The sequence below is a fragment of the Electrophorus electricus genome, chromosome 9, assembly GCF_041902795.1.
Source record: "Electrophorus electricus isolate QZ-2024a chromosome 9, ASM4190279v1, whole genome shotgun sequence".
In the NCBI taxonomy this organism is placed as follows: domain Eukaryota; kingdom Metazoa; phylum Chordata; class Actinopteri; order Gymnotiformes; family Gymnotidae; genus Electrophorus; species Electrophorus electricus.
In genome coordinates, this window is record NC_137505.1 from 17,633,053 (window position 1) to 17,656,280 (window position 23,228).

Below are 23,228 nucleotides of genomic sequence, written 5' to 3' on the forward strand. Positions count from 1 at the left end.
CATCACCACCTGTCAACCCCATCACCACCCGTCACCCCCATCATCGCCCATCACCACCCGTCACCCCCAGTCTGGAATACCTAGCTAAAGAGACTGCCACAGAGACAGAAGCTGACTTATTGCCTTGTACTTGTTCTGTAGAATTATGGGAACTACTAAAAAGCTTTGTTACCTAATGTGAGGTGGTTGTAGTTTTGTTGTAAATATGAATCTGTATTGCTTTTCCACTTTCTTAACTATCTTGATTTAGCTGACAACTAGAACTACCTGTGATTACTGATAAAAACATGATAAATTCTGCAGTGATACCAAACTTTTGGTAAAATTTCATAAAACAAACTCACTTAAGAGTATGAAATAACTCAGTGCTTATGGACAGAAAGTAAAAACATTAGTGTTACACTGACACCCTCTTGTGGGCATTTTAACACTACAGCATGAAGCATAACCAAGACGCCCACTAGTGTCTCTCACAGAATGATATTAGGTCATCTCCAAATTATCAAATTCCAAAATCGATAAGGATGGGAGATACCAGATATTCGAAAGGCAAATAATTTAAGAAAACACCATGCCTCATTCACATTTTTATTACCGGCTGTGTTGTACACAAAGAAATCAAGTGACACAGTTACAAGAGCAGACACTGAACAATGCACACACAGTTTGATAAAAGGACAAAATCTTGTCAGGGACTCTGCTAAGGTCTTAGCAAAGCATCGTCACAGCACAGAGAGACACGACTCACCAGACAAAAGAGTAACATCAACCACAACATGACATTAGAATGGCCTTGACAAGAGCCACTGCAGTAGAACTAAGTTCACAGTCCACAAGATTAAAAAACAAAAGGTGTTTTTCTGTCACCAAAGCTAACCCTTGGTAGGCTTTCAGACAGAAGCGTACAGTCCACAGCCAGTCTTCGTTTACTCTCTGGTACTGATCAATCATCTCTGCTTTGTCAGTGACTACTTTGGGTACGAGTGACTTCACGTGAATGTTGCAGTAGCTACGCTCATGTGACACTGGGAATGACCTGGAGACGAAGACCCGCCCCCTAGCAACAAGAGGATATTTTCGTAAGTGTGTGTGACACTGAATATGTGATGCAGTTTTGTGTCGTTATTGGACCTGAGCATGCTCACTGTTACTGAAAATGAAGCTAAGGGTAAGAACCAGTGTATGATTGTGACGCCCACATCAACCTTCATCCCACCTGAATGAGCACGCAGAAGAACTTGGCCAAAATGAAGTAACTAACGTGAAGCATCTGCTCAGTAAAGTGGCCAGCAGCTGACCCAGGAACAGTGTGCCAGACAGGACAACCACAGAGGCACTTGAGAAATGAGGAGCACTAATACATTAAGGCACCACAGACAACCACTCACAGTGTATTTCTGGAACAACAACACATTCCACATACAGAGGGCTTGCACATATAAAGTGTTATTTTCTAATCTTCCTGTTTCTTGACTTATATCACAGTCATTTAATTCACTTAGATTTTGACTTCTATTTAAATTTTTTAAATTATGTCATGAAAAGGATTATAGTTTCCATTTGTCTTTGTTTACTACTTCCTATCTTTGGCTATGACAAAAATCTTTATTTTAATACATTTTTTTGGTAAACACATACAAATACCCAAGACATTAACCTTTGTCTTAAAATGACTCAAAGTATTCAGAAACATGAGCATGGAAATTAATTCAGTCTTCTAGCTGAATTGTGTGTATGTATGTTTAGATGTTTTAACTGAAATGTATGTATGTTTAGATGTATGAAGTAGTGAATATTTATCAATATAGACAAATGTAAGACAATTTATGCTCAAAAGATAATGGAAGATCTGCATATATGCTTAAAATGATAAATGATTCTATAAACACTTTAGTGTCTGCTACTATGGCAACTGCGTCCAAGTTCATGTTCTTGTTGAAAGGAAATGGATAAAGGAATACATGTTCAACACCTTAGAAAATTCTCTAAAAAAACAAAGATTAAAATAAAAGGTAAATATTTGTCTGAAATTATGTTTAAAAATCAATCAAATATAATATCTAATCTAAAAAAAATACATTCAAATGTTTACATAAGATTCAGTCATAAGTGACACAGAGACTTCAGTCATGCACAGGAAGTTGAAGAGATACAACACTTTTTCAGCCCAGGGCACACCTGAGAAGGACAGCCCGACCGACCGACTGCACAACTAGCTGGCTTCATGGCAGGCTAACGCCTTACTTCAGTTAGCCTGCCGTACACCCACAGAACATTCACATAGCATTTAAGGACATAAGAGATCTGAACACTGCTGTTACTGTTGTAATGGGAAAATTACAGTCGTTCACATGTTCTGTCTACAATTTCAGAGAGGATATAGTCGCAAAGTGTCTTGTCTTATGCTGTCTGAAATAAAACTTAATATAAAAAGTTCAGATAATGCTTTAGCTTTGTTACATATATTTTGGAAAAGTTCGTTCGGATAAGGGGTTCCTTAGAACAGCACCTAAAGTCAGAAGAGGTAATCAATTCGTGTGGTTAATCACATGCTTGCTGTACATGAAAATGTGTAGTGGCTTTTCTTGTCTGGGAATCTTGTCTGGGTGACGATCTGTAACTCCTTTTACACTTAAAACTGCGGTATTTACTTGATCATTATTCTAGGATTTTTTTTTATTAAGTTGCAATTAGATGATAAGGAAATGATTAGCCTAAATCCTCCTCTAAATCACATGAGCTCATGCTCAGTCAGTCAGTGACTGAGCAGAAAGCGAGCCTTGACCAAGGCTAGTGAGAAAAGCTGTGTAGAGCAGAAGGAGTTCTAGCTTCTTGGGAGAAGTCCCTTCTTATAAGCCACCACACCTACTACCGTGGCAACGGTCAAGAAAGAAGACACGCCCAGGAACTTGAAGAATCCTCCAACAGAAGGCAGATTTCGTTCCCAGAATGTGGTGACAAAGGGAACCGCAGGGACATCCTGGAAATGTTATCCTGATGTTATTTATTAGACTAGAGTGCAAAAGCATTAAGTAAAAACACATAGTATAAAAATATATTTATAAAAGCGATGGTGCATTTTATACCATTGACTGAGGTTCTGGTTGCCATATCTGACTTGAATGGATTTTCCCCATCATGCACAAAATCTGAAAAAGGAATACGGTGATTCATTCCTATCAAACAAAGAGAGATCGATATGTTCTGGTAGGGTGTGTGTGGAGGTGTGTGTGCGCGCGTGTGTGTGTGCGTGTGCGTGTGTGTGCGTGTGCGTGCGCGCGTGCGTGCGTGTTGAACTCTCACCTCCCTGGCTGCTCTCTCCCCGGCCTGCGTGCGCGTGCGTGCGTGTTGAACTCTCACCTCCCTGGCTGCTCTCTCCCCGGCCTGCGTGTGCGTGCGTGTGTGTGTGTGTGTGCGTGCGCGTGCGTGCGTGTTGAACTCTCACCTCCCTGGCTGCTCTCTCCCCGGCCTGCGTGTGCGTGCGTGTGTGTGTGTGTGTGCGTGTGCTTGCGTGCGTGTTGAACTCTCACCTCCCTGGCTGCTCTCTCCCCGGCCTGCGTGCGCGTGCATGCGTGTGCGTGCGTGTTGAACTCTCACCTCCCTGGCTGCTCTCTCCCCGGCCTGCGTGCGCGTGCGTGCGTGTTGAACTCTCACCTCCCTGGCTGCTCTCTCCCCGGCCTGCGTGTGCGTGCGTGTGTGTGTGTGTGTGCGTGTGCTTGCGTGCGTGTTGAACTCTCACCTCCCTGGCTGCTCTCTCCCCGGCCTGCGTGCGCGTGCATGCGTGTGCGTGCGTGTTGAACTCTCACCTCCCTGGCTGCTCTCTCCCCGGCCTGCGTGCGCGTGCGTGCGTGTTGAACTCTCACCTCCCTGGCTGCTCTCTCCCCGGCCTGCGTGTGCGTGCGTGTGTGTGTGTGTGTGTGTGCGTGTGCTTGCGTGCGTGTTGAACTCTCACCTCCCTGGCTGCTCTCTCCCCGGCCTGCGTGTGTGTGTGCGTGCGCGTGCGTGTTGAACTCTCACCTCCCTGGCTGCTCTCTCCCCGGCCTGCGTGTGCGTGCGTGCGCGTGCATGTTGAACTCTCACCTCCCTGGCTGCTCTCTCCCCGGCCTGCGTGTGCGTGCGTGTGCGTGCGTGTTGAACTCTCACCTCCCTGGCTGCTCTCTCCCCGGCCTGCGTGTGCGTGCGTGCGCGTGCGTGCGTGTTGAACTCTCACCTCCCTGGCTGCTCTCTCCCCGGCCTGCACAGCACCCTCCATGTAGCCGCTCCACTCCGTTGCCGTCTCAGTGCCGGCGAAGTAGAGCCTCCCCACGGGCTCCCTCATCACCCTGCAGGGCGACAGTGAGCTCACGTTAGTGGGTCACAGTCATGCACTGAGTAGGGATACACACACTGCTCTGCCAGAGCTGCTTAGGCCTGTGCGTGACGGGGAGAAGCTGAGGCACGTTAAGGAAAGGGGCGGGGCCAGTCAGGCTCGTCCACTCACCTGCCGAACTGCGTGAGGATGCCGGGGGGGAAGTAGACCGTGTAGCAGCCTGCGGAGTACTCCTCCTCACACCAGTTCTTCTCCTCGTAGTGCACGGGCTTTGGGGAACGATCACCTCCATCACGTGTGTACCCACGCTGGATTCCAGCTCTTCGAATATCTCATGGTTCTTATATACTCCCATGATAAATAACACTTTCTGTACATGATGCCTTATTGCTGTCTCATGGTGCAGTGTAAGCAAATACTACTTTATGTTCACAGAAAACCTGCCCTGTGGTACAATAAACAACTACGAGGCTTCAGTCTAATCTCTCGACAGTTTGAATGACTACGGCAGAACGTGGAGACTTTCATCGGCAATCATCAAGCTCCTCTTTAGTACTGAACCTAGTTTAACAAAAAAATCAGGTGCTAAATCAGTGGCTCTAGGGCCATTCCATATGAAACCACAACCTGACTCCTATCAAATCTAATTTCCATTTTTCATATTCTAACTAAGATTTTGCACAAAGTTGTTTGCACGTCTCTGCTCCTTTTCTTAAAGTTTGAATAACAAACAGGATATTTCAAGCATCCGGTTCAGCATTGCTGCATTTACACTGGTGTCCTATTAAGTTCTACATTGACTACAAAGTCTCAGGTAAGGTGTTTAAGACCCCAGCCTCATTGGCCACTCAGTTCAGGTGGGGCGGGGCTACTACTCTATCCTACCGCTCCATCCTACCACTCAACCCTACTGCTCAACCTACCGCTCAGCCTACCGCTCCAACCTAACGCTCAATCTACCGCTCAGCCTACCGCTCCACCCTACCGCTCCACCCTACCGCTCAATCTACCGCTCAGCCTACCGCTCAGCCTACCGCTCCACCCTACCGCTCAATCTACCGCTCAGCCTAACGCTCCAGCCTACCGCTCCAACCTAACGCTCAATCTACCGCTCAGCCTACCGCTCCAGCCTACCGCTCCAACCTAACGCTCAATCTACCGCTCAGCCTACCGCTCCAGCCTACCGCTCAGCCTACCGCTCAGCCTACCGCTCAGCCTACCGCTCAACCTACCGCTCCACCCTACCGCTCAGCCTACCGCTCAGCCTACCGCTCAGCCTACCGCTCAGCCTACCGCTCCACCCTACCGCTCAGCCTACCGCTCGATCTACCGCTCAGCCTACCGCTCATCCTACCGCTCATCCTACCGCTCAGCCTACCGCTCAGCCTCCCGCTCAGCCTACCGCTCAACCTACCGCTCCACCCTACCGCTCAGCCTACCGCTCGATCTACCGCTCAGCCTACCGCTCAGCCTACCGCTCAGCCTACCGCTCCACCCTACCGCTCAGCCTACCGCTCAGCCTACCGCTCAGCCTACCGCTCAACCTACCGCTCCACCCTACCGCTCAATCTACCGCTCCATCCTACCGCTCAACCCTGCTCGCACTCTGTATTAGAGTTCCAGAGATGATTAGGGAAAGTACTGTAGTCTCGTTTTACTTTATTACTTTTTTTTATTACTAGTTACTATGTCATCACAAAAAAAATGTAAAATTCATGACAGTCTGCTGTATGCAGAGCAGTGATCTTATTTTGCATTTTATCCAATAACATGATTTCAGCCAGGGAATCATGCTTTGTACAATGATATCCAGATTGGGCACAATATCACTAAGAGGAAAAAGCCCCATTTGTTGTGTCCACCAGATAAAACTAGTACGGACCTGCTGTATCAAATCTCTGCCGTTTGTACAGCAGGAACACTTTTTCCTCAGTTTACCTTACTGTGCTTAGGGTAACTTTTGTAGCAAAATATTTAGATTTAGTTTATTTATATTTAAAACTATAAATATATTTATATTTACAACTATTTGCGTTGCCTCTGTGTAGTGGATGCTTTTAGAACCTGTTCCTCCACTGCAGGTAAGAAGACCTCAGAAGTAAAAGGCAAAACCTGGACCAGAAACAGTGAAGAACCGAGAACTTACATGCAAAGCATCATCTGAACCCAGGACTCGTGCGTAGATCTCACAGATCCTCTTCTTCCTGTGGTCAGCCATGGATGGAAATGACGAAAACTTTAAAGAATCACTTTTCATGTTTTTATTATTACATATATTTTATTATTATATTAATAAGAACCTTTCTTCCTTGGTAAGCCCCGCTAGCGTTCTGCTTTTGCGTGCGAGGATGAAACTGGAAGAAGGGAAAAAGCTGGTCAGCTCAACATCTCTTGCCCAGCTGTGCACTCTTTTCTGTGGGTGGACACTAGCTGGCCCAGCACTGCCCAAAGGCTGATTTACCCCATAATGGCAGGTACTGTGCCATCAGGTTTCGTGTCATCCAGGGTCAAGCCAATGGGAGCCTCTTCATCTTCTATCACCATGCTACCACAGTAGCCTAGAACAAAACAGCACTATTAAGCACACACATCACACATGCAAAGACAAGACGCCAATGGACGACTAAACAACGGCCCTTAGTACGGTCACCCAGCAACATCACAAATCCCACACTAAACAGGACTAAACGTTAAGGCTTTTTAGCTGTTTGCCATGTCCCAAAGAAACTATGACCAGGCATGCCGAAGTTCTACAATCCTGAGCACACCTCGGTAAGGGCAATAGGAACAGTCCATTTAAATTAAAGCCTAACTGATAACCCAATGGATATTTCGTCTCATGTTAACGACTCTAATACCCTTCTTCCTCCAGAAGTTCTCCCGGTAGTAAACCATGCACTTGATGACCGAGCCCATCGGCACTCTGTGAATCAGCTGGTTCCTTATTGGGGGCAGTTCAGGCTTAAAGTGAATCTTCAGGTTCAGGCCTGGTGGTATGGCAAGGATCACATACTTGGCCTACAGAAAGGAGAAAGAAACACAGCACCGGCCTCATGACCAACAGCACTGTGCTCCAAGTGTTTAAGACTCCCTCGCACACGCAGATCTACAGCTGATACACATGTACAGAGGAACACTTCAGCAGTGAAAGGGTGTGGGGCTGGAGCCCTCAGGTGCAGGCTCTAAGTAGCCAGGGACGGGTGGAGTTCATGACCCCCACGCGCTCACACACCGAGGTACACACCAACACGCTGCAAACAAACAGCTCTTTATATGCCCTACGAAACCTAGAGATTTTTAGAAGTATGAAGTCTGGAGTTTAGAATTCTGCGTGTTGGTTTTTGAACTTTCTAAAATGATCCTGTGAACGGCCGAAGATACAACACAACAATGTTCAACCAATCAATCAAGACCGTGGAAAGTGGTGTATGAATGCAACTTCAATACAGTTATAGTGACTACTATCAACTAAAGACGATACACAAATGTTTCTCCTTAAAGCTAAGTGCACCATTAAACATTACAGAATATTTTAACCACTACTTTATAGGGCCACAAAGCTGCTATCCTGTTCAAGATAGCAAGAATCCTTACAGGGAGGAACTCTAAATGTTTAACTGGGAAGTGTGAGCATGTGGGTAAATGATGTGCCCTTTATGACCCGTGTGTGTGTGTGTGGGGAAAATGTCTGAAGGTGGCCTGTGGTGTTGAAGTCTTTCTTACTTTGTACGTGTCCTCGTGAAGTGTCTTGACCAGCACCATGTCCCCGGTCTGGTCGATGCTGTAGACAGCACTGTCCAGCTTCACACGGTCTCCCAGCTCTCTGGCCATGCATTCGCTAATCTGACTTGAGCCTCCCACAAATTTACGCTCCTAACCCCATAGAGTAATAAAATAAAACAAATATTAAAATGACAAATAAAGCACATAAAAAAGTGGCAGGCTTTGGTAAACTCTTGAATTCTGAGCCCAGCGTTTACAGCCATTAAACTCCATAACTTCATGTTCTGAGTCAGCAGACAAGCAGTTAATTTTTTTCGATTTCAGTTCTCGTATTGACCAACAGATGGCTCCACCGGGCAAAAAGCCGAGCCTAACCACATTGGTACTGCTGTATAAACAAACCTGGATAGCGAAATATGATGTTCTAAACTGCAATAATCCTATAAATCTTTCAGTGCATTCGTACACAACAATAGATGACTTGTGCCTCTAACATTCATCTAACAAATATCCTTTGTATTTACCAATAACTAATAAGTACTAAACATATTCTATTAAGGAAAAAAAACCCCATAAAAACATAAAAGAGTAACAACCTCAAATAAATTAAATGGCCTATAAAATAAGATGATGTAAAATCATATATGAAAATTCCAGTCAAAAGTCTGATGGCTGTGCCAACCTGGAAGTGTGTTTCCTGGTGGAATAACTAGAATAAGCGTTCACTGAGAAAGAGACGCATATGCTTCAGAGGCAATACACTGAACGGTCTCCTGAAGGACTGCAAATGTTCTAATGATTCTGTGAGAGGGTCCTCATTATAGTGAGAGCGCCACCCCCCAAGCTGCTTCTCTTCCATACTGCACACAATTCCACTGTGTGTGCGTGTCTATGAAACAAGGGCCTCTGCTCATGTCACACAAACTAACAAGTGGCAAAGCAAACACACACATACATACACACACACACACACACACACACACACACACACACACACACACCTGTGCACTCACAAGCACACGCGCACTCACACGCACCTATGACACAAACCAAAATCATCTATTACATGGGGCCAGGTGGCAGGAAATGATTCTAAACCTCATAATAAGCATCCCTAATCACGCTAGTGTGTCCCCTTCGTCTGTATCTGTGGTAGCAGAGCATTCAATATTTCAATAATGCCAAAGAATGGCTGCTCTCCACCTCCAAAGCACATCCACTTTGAGCACTGTGATTAACTAAATTAGGGTTAAAGAATAGAGAGTGGCACTGATTACAGGACACTGGGACAAGCTATCGTTGGCCCTCCTATGGCTTGTGCATACACCTGCTTTCTGAAGTACTACCCGCTTTCCACGGTACATAGCCTGATGCACGGCTACCTGACTATACCTCCCCCCTCTCTCTCTCGGTCTGTCTCTCACTCTCACATGCTCTCTGTCTCACTCTCGCTCTCTCACTCACTCTCTTTTTCTTTCGCTCGCTCTATTGAAGGCTGATTACACTGTAAAGGTGTATGCACAAGGTGTATGCACACAATGATGCAGTCATAGTGAAAAGTCACACACGTGCAAGAGACCAAACCACAATCCATGAATGTGGAGCAGCAGAAAGTAAACAAGAAATGTGCCTGGCCCGCTAGACACAGACACACACAGACACACACAGACACACACAGACACACACAGACACACACAGACACACACAGACACACACAGACACACACACACACAGACAGACACAGACAGACACAGACAGACACAGACAAACATCACTGTTCCACAGTGAACACCAGCATGTTGGGACTCTTTCAGGTGTCCTCATGCGGCACTTAGACTGTGTTTTTTGCAATTAAGCTTCCCTTCAAATAAATGGATAAAATGATTCATGAGCTCAATAATGCAGCCATAGAACTGAAAGTACTGCAACACAGCAGAAAGAATGTTTGACTTGCTCCACATCTCTCCACCTCTCTACACTGTCTCTGCTTGCTTCAACGGCTGCTTTGATTCTTGTCGTTCCAAGTCAGTGCATCAACGTACAAGGAGTTGTTTAGCTGGCTCGCTCTCTCTCTGGTCAGACATACCTGACCTCCGTTGGTGGTGGAGAAGATCCTCATGGTACCCCCACACTGCTTGACGTACCACAGGAACCAGAGAGCAGACACCTCGTGAGGTTCAGAGGTCACGTTCACGTTGACGAACAGCGTGGCAAAGCGCCGTGCCACGCTGCACACAGACAAATACAAAAAGCCCCCTTTGCAGGTGCAACAACCATTTCTGACTCACACAATACAGCAGCTTCAAAACATCTAAACCCAGTGCCACACGCACTTCTGTTCCTCGAGAGTTTTCCACATACCTGGTCCAGCAGACTTTCTTAAATAACTCTTGCATGGTCATCTTATCCCACTCTTCTGCATGTGGGGCCCTCCATGGTGCCTCTTTTGGGATCTGCAGTACAGAACCATAACCAGCTACCGTGAAGGCCAATCAACAATAATCAACACTATTTGAGTCATAGAATTCAAACTGATAACCTACAAGGTCTCAACCAGTCCTGTCACTGTGAGACCAGCTGGATGGATACAACAACTGCTGAGTGTGTCTTAAGGTTAACGGGAACTTACCTCCATGCCCATCTTGTCCATGGTCCTCCAGAGGTTGTTGTAGTCCAACAGAGCAAGAGGGTTCCAAACTGGGGGGAAAGATCCCTTGTATGGATATGATTTCCCCTGGGACGCAAGAAGCAGCCAGCATAAGAAACCACAGCACTAATAACCATCGCTGTTTGATGGAACATCTCCATAATAGCCATTATATTATCAGAATAGGATTTGTGATTACATGTTGCAATGGAAAGCTTTTTCACCTTCCTAAACATATACTACATTTCAATATTTCAGATCAGACATATGTAGAACCTGTTCTCTTCAGGGTTCAAAGTCACTGGAGGCCCTCAGATGTCATATTATTTGCAAATTATTTTTACATTTTAAGGGGTCTGTGAATAATTATGTGTCTTTGCAAAAAGATGTAATGATAATTTCTCAATCAAACAAGTACTATAGTCACAATGAAATACACAGTAAAATAGTGAGACGCTCATCTCTAAGGCACAGGGCAGCAATATGATAACAGTCTGTTTATCCATTCTGGTGTTTCACACTAGTGGAAATGCTTACTCAGAATGGCTAGCACAGGCAAGCACACATTGCTTCATACCTGAATTGCTCCGTTGCTGAGGGGCAATTAAACAAACATAGTTATAAAAAATTGATTAATATTTGACTACAGATTAAAGATTACATACACCAGAGGAGATAAATCTTTCCTAATCTAACATACACTCTAACATACCTCTGATAATTGGTCAGTACGTGTAGCCTTGTAATGGGGTCATTGATAAAAGGGTTTCTATGACGATCTGGTCCCCTAATCATGTTTTCATGTATACTGAGCTAACCAGCCACCATTCTGACACCAAACAGGGTTACTGATGGGAAAACAGCACATATCTTGCATTAGCCACACAGATGCAACCTCCCACCAAAAAAAAAAAAAAAAAAAAAGTATTTATATAAATAATATTGAATTATTTATTGTAATTACAAATGTAATTATGAATTCTCAAGTATAATTATTCTAAGACCCTCTAAAGTGTCTTAATAATTTGCAAGTTATATGCTGCCATTACATGTCATTTTTAATTAACCGTGTTGGATATCCTGCACTGAAATGCAGTACAGGCTGAGAGGGGAAGTCCTACCTTCTCATTGGCTTAGTCATGTGCATTTGTAATTCCAATTAAAATGATAGGACAGTAATTCTAAATCAATCCACAACACAATGTCCAACAATGACCCGATGCAATGCAGTTTACCCCAGCAATGTCCTCCCACATAGCAGTGCGAGGAAGCCACGCACAAAATGAAAAATCTAAACGCAGCACGTGCTGTATGTATGGGGAACGATGGGGCTCTGTTACGTGCGCGTGCAAGAAACAGAACACCGTGCCTCGCACGCCATCCAGCAACAGGTCTGTTCCCATGGTGACAGAAGTGAGGTGAACACGCAACCAGATGAGGAATGCGGACTGTCTTTTCCTGCAGTCCGAGCAGACACCCATTCTCTGTGCTCCCGCTGGTGAGCAGACTTCTGCTCAGATCTGAATACACCAGGATGCAACCTTTAATCTCAATCTCAATCACTTGAGGTTTTGCAACCTTTAATCTCTCAATCACTGACGTGCTGAGGTCTCCCGACAGGGCACATCTGCATGATGCAATCCCAGGAAAGTTGATTACCCCAGGCGGCAGACTTTGGACGCACACCCTAATTACGAAACAGCCCACTCGTCGTGGGGCCTAGGTGGGTGGCTATGTGCACAGCGGCTCTACAGAGGGAGTCATAAAGCTTTCAACACACCACAGCAAATGCTTTATTACCCAGGTCCGAGCAGTGTGTGGAAAGCCATATTTCAGCAACTGTACTACACACTACATTTTCATTGTTGGGTTTCAAAGAAAGTTGCGATAACAACTTCAATAAACTAAAATCAGTAGTGAAGAGTCACTATCTGACAGTATCTAGTAGCATCTATTCTGCAGAACACCAGACACTGCTCAGGACTTGATCATATAATTATTTGATGAACCGAAGCCAGTATTCCACAGCAAGGAGGTTGCACGCTAACCTGCCATCTAGAGCAGCATTCCTGCCAAGTTATAATTGTCGCATTATTTCTTGTTTATACGACCCCATGGGGTTAGACATGAGTGCCAAGTCTCATACTGGTCTCCCGTTGACCATAATAATCTGTTTCTAATGTGTTCCTGGCACAATATCAAGTGTTTCTCTATAAAAAATACCTTTGGGAGTGTCCACAATTAGCTGCACGATACACAAAAGGGTCAGTTAGTGGCTGCATTGAGAGACGTGACCACACAAAACTACAGGTCTGGGCAATTCTCTGTGGGTTTGGAATGAGTGTTTAATTTCTGATTATGAAATGAGTGAAGGGAAACTCCCCTGTTAGCAAACACCAGGGCCAGGCAGAGAGAAGGCGAGAGCCAGGGGCAGAGACAAGGGAAACAGCACTGATAGCGATTGCCGTTTGATGGGAAGTGCTGCCATGGTAACCTATGGGGAAGCTACTGCCAAGAGATGGAGCCATGGATAGAAAGAACAGCTGCTTTAGAGTGGCATGAACATACCGAGAACACGCGCGCACTCGCGCGCATACGCAAGCACACGTGCTCCTTCTCCTTTTCTCAAACAAACTCACACATATAAACACAGACAAACATGCACATTCTCTCTCTCTCTCTCTCCCTCTCCATCGCTCTCTCACGCGCACACAATCAAAGCGAAAGCGACTGCGGCAGAGAGAAGGAAAGCTCATACGCAGAACAGAGACGCCAACTGTATCGGTCACAAAACCAGCAGCACTGACCGAATGTGTGCGGCTGCAAGCGCTGAAACACGGCTAATCTAAAATAGGTCATGTCAATATAACAGCACTCCGTGGGCTTGAGGAAAGAAACAGTGTCAACAGGCTCTCTTCTTGTTTGGGCATGTGGGGAATAATGCACGTCTATCTCCCAGACAGGCCACCAATCCTCTCGGCTGGGCCACGTCCAAATACATCGGTAATGGTCTCCTCAAGTATAAATCACATCCATGCATATAAAAGGATTTAAAGCTCTCCAAACATACACGGTTTTATGTGGCCATGTGTTGTCTCTGTACTGTGCACGGGGCTTTTATTGCAGTAAAGCTGCCTATGGGAGTTTTGACAAGACACATGATGGTGCAGCTGACGTGAAGTCCTGCCCTGGCCCTGTCAAATCGCATCAAGGAGGAACACAGAAACCCTCCAGAGTGCCCCGCCGGCTAAGCCAGGATAATATTCCGCCACTCTGCTCCACAGAGAGCTGGAAAGCTGTACTGTATCGTTAGCGCAAATGTTTTGTGGAACGTGTTCATTCCTCCACCCTGGCATCCTCCTGAACGCTCCACGGCTTTCCCACGACTTCCGGATCCACGCACGCGCAAGCGTCCAGTCTGCATCTCGGTGCACCCGAGGAGCGGTCCAGAGCGAGCTCATTCCATATGTGCATGCGTAACACTAACACGATCGATTGCTGAGGGCACTAGGCTAACCATTTCTGGGATTTACAGCTCCATAAGCTGGCCAGAGCCACAGAGAAGCTAAGTCTCCAGGGAAATCTAATAAAGGCATGCAGAATGCTTGTGTTAAGGGCAGTGATGCGTCTCCTCCAATTGGACATGAGTGCAGGGAGCGAGGGGACACTGTCGTCTCGACTTCTTCCCTGTTTGTCCACTTGGAACAGGAGAAACCATATTACAGGCTTCCTTCAGGCACTGATTAGCATCTCCAGACTCTAGCATGCTATAAAGCTGCTTGTGTGTGGCCCTCCACAACAGCCCACAGCCCAGCCCGGCTCGGGCTTCCTGCGCTCCAGGCTATGAGATCTCTGGAAGAAGAGACTCAGTGACCCACCGGAAATGGCAAATGAACCAAAGTCCTCAGGCGGCTGTTTGCGGAGGGGCTCTGTTGGAAGCGTCCCCTCGGCAACCCTTTGCTTTAGCAGCTGGTTTGTGAGGTTATGGTAGCAGGCCTGCGTTCCAGCTTACCTTCACATGGTGGACCAAGGATTCCTGTTCGTTGACCTTGTATGTCTGAACCCCATACTGCTTGGCCAAGCGCAGGATCCGGTTCTGAGTGGGTCCGATGTATGCGCCGCCCAGATCCACCCATTTGGTTTGTTTGTTCTGGAGAGGTTTGAGGCGTATGGATTATTCAGAGCTGCTAACTACTGTACAAAAGAGCGATGCTTTTCCTGCTGTTTATTTTCCTGGCTTTGCACTCAGTGTGTAACCAAAACCTGAGTGCATTCGATACTCCAGACAGACCTGAATAAATGGAAAGTATATCTACCAGAGTACATTTTCTTCAATTACAGCCCATTTTCTAGAACAAACATAGGATCATTAGAGGTGTTCTTTAATATACAAGGCCACAGATCAGAGACATGTCCAGAGATCTGAGAAAGCAGTGTAATTTACAGTAGACCTGAGTATATTAAAATCTGAATATAGATCTGCAATTTCCAATTATACAGCAGCAATTGGGCGTAGTTTTGTGCAAGTTTGGTTTGTGGTTTAGGGAACATCTTAGATTTGGGGTTTTATGCGTCAGACATCCTCTGGAAGTAACTACGTATCTACACGTCTCCCAAGTATACAATCGGAAGAATCTCCTGCCATACGTCCATCATATGGTCTCATTACCTGAACGGTGTAGGTTCTCCCTCCAACTCGGTCTCTAGCTTCCAAGACCACAGGGTTCAAGCCACTCTCCATCAACAGCTTGGCTGCACTTAGTCCTGTGGAAGACAAAAGGCAGGAATCTGAACTACATTTCTATTCCAGCACTAGTGAAATCAGGTTTACATTGTAACCGGCACATGGTAAACACAAATACTATACATATAAGTTGTTCTAAAACAGGAAATGATGTAGTCTTTTAGAAGCAGCACACACACAAACTCCAGTATTAGTGAGACATGGGCAAAAAATGCTTGGATGCTTGAGTCTTCAATACATATTGAAGATACATATTTCATTTTTCTGCAGTTTGCTATCAAGTCGGTGTGAGAGCGGAGGCGAGGCAGGATGCAAAGACCAGCCCTGGTTATACAACAAAGATGTTTAATAACACAATGACAAACTCAAAAGGAAAACAACAATATGTTCCCAACTAACACAACAGACAGCAAACACACTAAGTCTCATGATAATGTCATACAGTGAAGCACGTATAGCATGGAGTCAAACACCGCCAACCAACAACAATAAAACAAGGGTTTAAATATGGGTGCTAGCAATGAACATGACTATAGACAATGAACATGGCGCTAGACACACACAGACACACACACACAGACAGACAGACAGACAGACACACACACACACACACACACACACACACACACACATACACACAGACAGACACACAGACAGACACACACAGACACACACAGACACACTGGGAGGGGCCTAGGAGGAGGGGCCTGTGTCATGACAGTTGGAACACAAGTACTGGTAACACCTGTGATGTGCTCAGAAAAGTGACTTTAATCTCATTTATCACGTTAATGATAATAACACACATCACTCTAACAGCCACAACTACTATTAGCACATCCAGAAATGTTCACAGCTGGATGCAAGTCCTTCAGAAACCAAGTGTTAAATTATATCGAACTCCTGATGTCAAAGTAATTAGACCTCAGAAATGGACAGTTTCCTCTGCAGCAGTATTGCATGTGAGAAGTCTGGGAGTAAGTTTCCCAGCAGGGAGAACGTGGGAGGCGTGGACACTGGATTCCTCTCACTCTCGAAACACAAACACAGCCTTCCTCTTTCTGCAGGGGAAGTAAAATCGCTGCTCCAGTGAGAAACTGCACTATGCATGAGGAACACCGTCAGACTACCTTATGTGTCAAGAGTTCTAATGTTTCTGCCTTAGAGGACTAAAGAGCGGATGGCAGTTTTGGGGAGTCCCACTAGGAGTCCTGCTACACTTACTCATGCTGAAAATTCTCGCTGCTACCAAAGATGTCATGTGGATCCCAAATGTCCAGCAATAAACCTTTAAAAATCTCTTTTAACATTAGGTGAAGTGGAGCTATTCCTTTTTTTTTAACCACAGAAGACTGAATACTATATGACAGAACCCTCTTGAGGTTCCACTCACATGACTGCACTTTTGTTGGATTTCCCATTGCTCTCTCAACTATTAAGACGACTGATAATCGTTAATTACAAAGTGCAAGAATATCCCTGAAGATAACCATCTTCCTCTTTTGAGGCAAACTAAGTTAGCAGGTGAGGACACAGAGACGAGAGCTATATGACAAGAGACTAAAACCACAACCCATGGATGTGGAGCAGCAGATAAAGTAAACAACAAATGTGCCTCGCCCGCTAGACACACACACACACACACACACACACACACACACACATATACACACACACACACACACACACACACACACACACACACACCTCCAAACTGATTAAGGCTAAATGTGTGGGCCATGCAAACATCCACCTGATAAAGTTGTAAAAGAAGAATGCCAAGAATGCCACTGGTCGTCCAGCAATAGATGACCACGCCCCCCTACTCACGTTTGCAAATGGGCTTGCAATGCTCATTTCCCTTCCTGTTTAGTTGTCTTGTGTTAGACTAATTGCTCCTGAGTCGAATGTGCAGATCAAATGGCCAGCATTTCAACATTCTCTAAAGGTGGTCTAGGTTTTTGTTTACATTTTACATTACTTAACTGACCAAAACTGAGACCACACAGCTGCTTCACTGTTCTTTCAATAAGCACACACACACACACTACATTTTTATTGAACTCTAGGAAAAAGAAAAGTCATCTTACACCCCAAAGACGCAAGATGCTGAAGCTTCTATGCCTTAATTTTGTACAGTGAATATTGCTTTTGTTCATCTTCTTCTCTGCTTAGTCCATTTCACGGTTACTGTGGCAATAGAGGGAGCAGAGAAGCCCTGGTATCTCTGTCCTCAGCTGTCTCCTCCAGCTCCTCCTGGGGGGTCTCCGGGCGTTCCCAGGCCAGCTCTTGATTCTACCCTCAGGCTTCCTCCAGGGAGCATCCTTATCAGATGCCCCAACCACCTCAACTGGCAGAGGCTCTGTTATGAACTCCTTCCAGAAATCCTAACTCCTCACCCTACAGAGAGGATCCCTGTTGCCTGGCACAGAGAGCTCATTTCGGCTGCTTGAGTCCATGATCTACATCTTTTGGCCATTACCTAGGTTTCATGACCATAGGTGAAGGTGGTAGTCTGGTAAACTGAGAGGTTCAGCTCAGTCCAAAGAGGCAATGCAAAAAATAAATAAATAAAACAGAGACCTCGGAGGCAGCCAGACTTAAAAACAGGAACCCCTCCTCCACTAGGAGACGAGGGAGAGTGCACTTTCTGTGCAATTTAGTCTCACATAAGATATCTAACACAGGTGACATGAATTCAAATCCACACCCACCGCCTGGATTTGCAGATATAAACTGGTTGTGTTGTACTGGCCAGACACTGAAAATGCTACAGTATACACAGACAGTGAAGCTTCAAAGCTTGCACTGCAGGAATCTACACTATAGCGAACTGACGCAATGGGCATTGTCATAACACCCAGGAAAAGGTTAGCGGTCCTTTGAAGAGTGTTTTCAGTGATCAAAGAACTGCCCTCACAGCATGGATCTCTCAGACACCTCCCCCCCCACAACCCCCCAATTCTCTTCCCATCTGTCCCTTCTCTGCACATTACTTAGCTTTCTGCCACCCACCCCATCTGGACTGCTGTGTTACACCTGAGGCACTGGCTGACCTAATTGAGGGGACGTTTATTCAATAATTGGACGAGAAGAAGCATTTCTGCTCTCCAAACAGGCAAACATCTCATGCTTTTAACTACAACAGGCAAGCAAATGAAGCAAGAGAGACGGGAAGTAAAAATATCTCGAGTCTTTTCCCATTTTCATGTAATGACATAAGAATGGCTATAGACATCATTCATCAGGAGTGCGCATCTATCAGACATCAGAAACTCAATGGTTTCAATGGTTAGGTGGAGCTCTGTACTACAGAGCCAGGCAACACAGTCTCACAGTTGCAAGTTCATAAGAATTCACTCAAACAACTCGTCTGAAAGGTTATAGTTAGATAACAGTTAAGGTTATTGCCAAGGGCAGATTCAGCAGTTATAGCACAGTTCATATGGTTTAATGCCAGTAATTCATTTCTGCTCATATACATAAAAATGGTACTTGGCAGCACAGTATACTGAACCACCTCTGTGTTATTGGGGAACTTTCTAATGGCAGAGAGCTTGTGTCATGCAGTCAGAAGAACAGTACGCTGGATAAACAGGCAGATCTTTATTTGGTTTTGTTTGTTTGGTTCATTCCTGTCGGGCTTTTTATGCTTTTGCTTTTCTCTCCTTGTTAGTGACAGCACTGGGGGCTATTTGCTGTAGAACAGGAGCACAGAGGCAAGCAAAGGTTTCCGTGGCAACTGCCAATGTTAAGATGACGCTGCTTGGCGAGGATAAATGAAAGAATGAAACAGCCTCCCTTCATTTACACAGAACAAAAGGTCATATATTAGTTTGACTTTAAATATTAACGCTAACCCAAACTCCACGAACCCCAGTTTCCAGAGCGGTGTGCTCAGTTTATGGTGGCTCTTTATCAGCCGCCTTTCTCTTTACCTCATCGGAAAACGACTTAGAAGATTTCGTTATTCCAGACCCACGCTGGTCCTTCTTGTAGATCGAAGTGTGAGGTAGCGTGAGGGCTATAGAAATCTGCCACGGTTACATGGCTGACATAAGCAAAATCAGACCCAGATGGGCATACACACGTCAGAATGCATACTCTCACACTGAGACCTGAGACCAGTGCAACACTACGGCAACCAGAAAAAAAGTGTTGTTGGTGGTTAAAAAAAAAAAAAAATGAAAGGAACACAAAAAAGGATGTGACTCCTCATTATCCCAAAATTTCCTTCCAGTTGTCTGTTTTCAGTTCCTAAAAATAACATCAGTGACTGTAATTTAGCATATAGCATACCTAACTATGTGAAAGGGGTTTGCATGCACTGCTCCTGCTTGAAATCAGACACAGGCATGTCTAAACACAAACTAAGACTAGTGCACTGCAACTAAATGTCTAATCTAAATGATTGTTTCCTTACAAGTCCCTGATGAAACCTAATATTCAAGCCCAAACAGAATCCGCTTTACGCGTCAGCTGTGCCAGGCTCAGCCATAATTATAATATCACATTATCCCAAAACATCGCCAATCCTCAAGTCCACATTCTGTATCAATTTGATGGGTCTGTATTGGTCCATTAGTAACACAAAAATGTGGCTGAGCAGAAGAAATGATCACTGTTGTTTATGGGCTGGCATGGCTTCCATTCAGCTGCTAGATACAGTAATGATTTATGCCTTTTGGATACCAAATCACACATTTACCATAATCCAGTTATGCAAAGCATCTCCCTCTCTGCTAGATGAGACTGTAGTTAAACCGGTCAATTATATCCATGCTTCATACTCATAGCTCAGTCGCATTTATTTATCATGAAGTACCATAAATCACTGTGAAAAAGTGTTATGCCCTTTACCACATGTGGAATCCTTTCATTTTGGAGCTTCAGTATTGTACGTCTCAAACCTTTTCATTTGGACACTCAGCATCTAGGTCAAGCGCCGTTACCACGTAGCCTACAGCAAATGAAACCATAAAATTACAACTCTCCTCCTATAGTTATTCAAAAATGATGTCCTTTTTCCTCAAACATGTTTCCAAAAACATCAAGACAAATTATTTCAAATATTTCAGTTTATGTTTCCGTGGCAACACAAGCCCAATCATTGCTATCACACTTAAGGCACTGCTGTTAAGGCACTGCAGTCTTTACAATAATTAAATCAATTTCCTAATAGTTATTACGGTGTCTCAAAGAACATACAAAATCACAGCAACACGATTGGTTGATTTAACAACCTAAATCTGTATTTATACCAAGTTAGATATTCTAAATCAACTGGTGAAACTGATTAGTACACTTGGGATCAGTTATAACCTTCCTATACTTACAACTCACCAATGTGTTGGTTGCGAAGCAGTGCCTCGATAAGAACAAGCAACTGAACTGAACGCTTTACGACGGACAGGTTGTTTAAGCATTCGTCCTTTTTCCCCCTAACTTCCAATGCATCATCGTCCTTTGAGACTTCAAGAACCCTAACAAGTTCCCAATCACTGCAAGTAAGCTCTCCTTCTTTCATGGTCACAATGTGCCCAATTTGAACGTCTTGTCTTAGACCACGTCATCTTTGCCGGGCGATCGTACTGGGTAGACAGATCCACCTGTTCCAAATATTTTTCTGATTGATATTGTACCTGTCTTCATCTTTTTTGGTACAAAGGTCATCCTTAACAAGGAGGGGGCAGCATGATGGAGGATTTCATTGTAAGCAAGTTTTCTGGCTTTAAAGACTACATAACTCTGACATCACTGATGGCATCCAAAGTCAGTGAACAATTATTCACGATGGACAAGGCTTCATAAAAGAATGTCTTTAAAGAAGCATTATCTAATCGTCCAGCACTCTGTGCTGGAATGTAACCTAGTATGCTCCTTATGGTCCTACTTTGATGTTCCCTGGCTCCTGCTGGATGATCTGAGTCCGGAAAGTTTATGCAGAAGTCGCACTGCTTCTTTGCTAGATATTCACTCACTCCCTCTTTTTCCACTTCTTTCAGGGATTTTCTAATTACTTTCTTGGCCTTATAAAACTGTATCCTTGATCTGACCTTATGGACTGATCTCTGCCTTGGTGTTGGTTTTTTCATGATAGTGGAAGCTGTTGGAAGTTTAACAGCAAAGGATAAGGATGCTCTCTTTAATTGTCCACCCACTCACAAAACATCATGCAGGAGGAAGAGGTTGAGCTGGTACAGCTGGTGATAATAAGGCAATTTTACAGCTTTCTGAGTCGGTATGCTTCCTCCTTAAAGACATTTCTCTGTGCGAGTGGAATGGGGTCAAGTATTGCGTTTCTTCTCTCCTCTACATTTAATGGGTCTCTTATCTGAATGCTCTTAGCTAGCACTTGAATTCTTGCTATAACATTCACAGATGTGGTCCGTTTTGAGAACCACAAAAAATTTAGTTCAGCGACGTGCCTTCCAGCTTCTGTTTTCAGCACTCAGGATCCCCTACCAGCACTTCTGAGGTTTCCTGTTGGTTTGTTACAATTTTTCTCTCCCACAGGAACTTGGGTCCAGTAATCCAATTTGAGGTAATCAGCTCTGAAACCTTGAGGCCTCTGGAAGCATAATCTGGTTATCATCTGTGTCAACATAATGCCACTGGGCTGGATCGGTGATTTCTCGATTTCTCTGAACAAGAATAGCCACAAATTCATGTCATCTTTGAGCTTCATTATTAATATAGCCTAGTACTACTGATCCATCCAGAAATACTCCCTAGATCTTCCCTTAAGATATTGCTCACTGCAGCAGAAATCAGTGCTTCTCTCAATTCTAATCACGGTACAGTGAGTGTTTTTGGCAGTGTGATTCCTCCTTTACTCATGTTTACAGTGCTGTATGCACGTTCTTCATTCATTAATCTGATGCATGAGCACTCTGAATCTCTCTCCAGCTTCCTTTTGAGGTGTTTACACCTGACCACCTGATTAAAGCAAGCCTTTCATTATCTGGTTGATGAGGACATGCGTTCAAGTGGCATTTCAAGGTGACCAGTCTCATTCTGTCGGATTCTGCCCTTTAAGAGAGATACTTTTTTCTCCTGATTTGATTTAGACAAAATTCGATTCTAGTGCTTTTATGTCCACAGCTGGTTTTACAGATGGAAGATCTCCGATAGATACATGATGACAAACCAGTCAGATCCTTTCAATTAATCTGCTGTTGTTGACTTATACAATGCTCCAGCTGAGATCAGTGTTGATGGCATAAGGCTCATAGTTGCCTCCTGTGGCACCTATGCTCTGCAGTAATCATGTGCGATTAGGAGTCTTTGGTAACGTGTCCTTTATTCAAGCATGCACAGCAGAGTGTTTCCCTCTCCTCCACACGTTCCCATTAGCACTTGACATTTGTATACGGGGGGGGTTCTGCAGAGCGTACGTTTGACAGAGTTGAAATTATGTTCCGAAAACGGTTTTGTTCTTTGCTTTGTTAGAATTCTTTGAACTCAGCGGCTTCAGGTCAAATGGCAAAGGTATTCGCCTTTGGGCGTTTTGTCTCTATTAACATCTTTTCTCCAAGGTGCTTTAATGTAAGTGATGAGGACACTGGATTGTACGTTATTCATGATTCTTTTGCTACGAACTGTGCAAATGCTACAAAGCTCGGATAATCTTCGGCTTCATCCAGCTGTTCTGTGACAAAGCATTTACATCTTGAAGATACCTAAATTGGAAATTTGGCTAATATTTTCTGATTCACATTGTCTTCGCAATCATTCAGCACTTGGAGACCCTTGATATAAAGCATGGTATTGCTACAATCTTGCAGAAAGCCACTGAATTCCCT

General features: G+C 44.7%; 1 protein-coding gene across 3 annotated transcripts in view; it reads right to left on the reverse strand.

Moving 5' to 3' along the window:
* Positions 1-574: 574 nt before the first annotated feature.
* The window catches only part of mao (monoamine oxidase), a 30,149-nt gene continuing 7,495 nt past the window's right edge, over positions 575-23,228 (reverse strand). For all 3 annotated transcript variants that reach the window (XM_081720819.1, XM_027005250.3, XM_081720818.1), the window contains exons 2-15: positions 15,349-15,443; positions 14,692-14,829; positions 10,662-10,766; positions 10,394-10,485; positions 10,119-10,260; positions 8,033-8,182; positions 7,168-7,327; positions 6,771-6,867; positions 6,610-6,663; positions 6,456-6,513; positions 4,481-4,578; positions 4,211-4,322; positions 3,087-3,149; positions 575-2,980 (exon numbers count right to left, since the gene is read on the reverse strand). In XM_081720819.1, the coding sequence (XP_081576945.1) occupies positions 2,825-2,980; positions 3,087-3,149; positions 4,211-4,322; positions 4,481-4,578; positions 6,456-6,513; positions 6,610-6,663; positions 6,771-6,867; positions 7,168-7,327; positions 8,033-8,182; positions 10,119-10,260; positions 10,394-10,485; positions 10,662-10,766; positions 14,692-14,829; positions 15,349-15,420 (1,497 nt within the window). In that variant the 5' untranslated portion in view covers positions 15,421-15,443 and the 3' untranslated portion in view covers positions 575-2,824. The remainder of the gene's footprint in view (positions 2,981-3,086; positions 3,150-4,210; positions 4,323-4,480; positions 4,579-6,455; positions 6,514-6,609; positions 6,664-6,770; positions 6,868-7,167; positions 7,328-8,032; positions 8,183-10,118; positions 10,261-10,393; positions 10,486-10,661; positions 10,767-14,691; positions 14,830-15,348; positions 15,444-23,228) is intronic.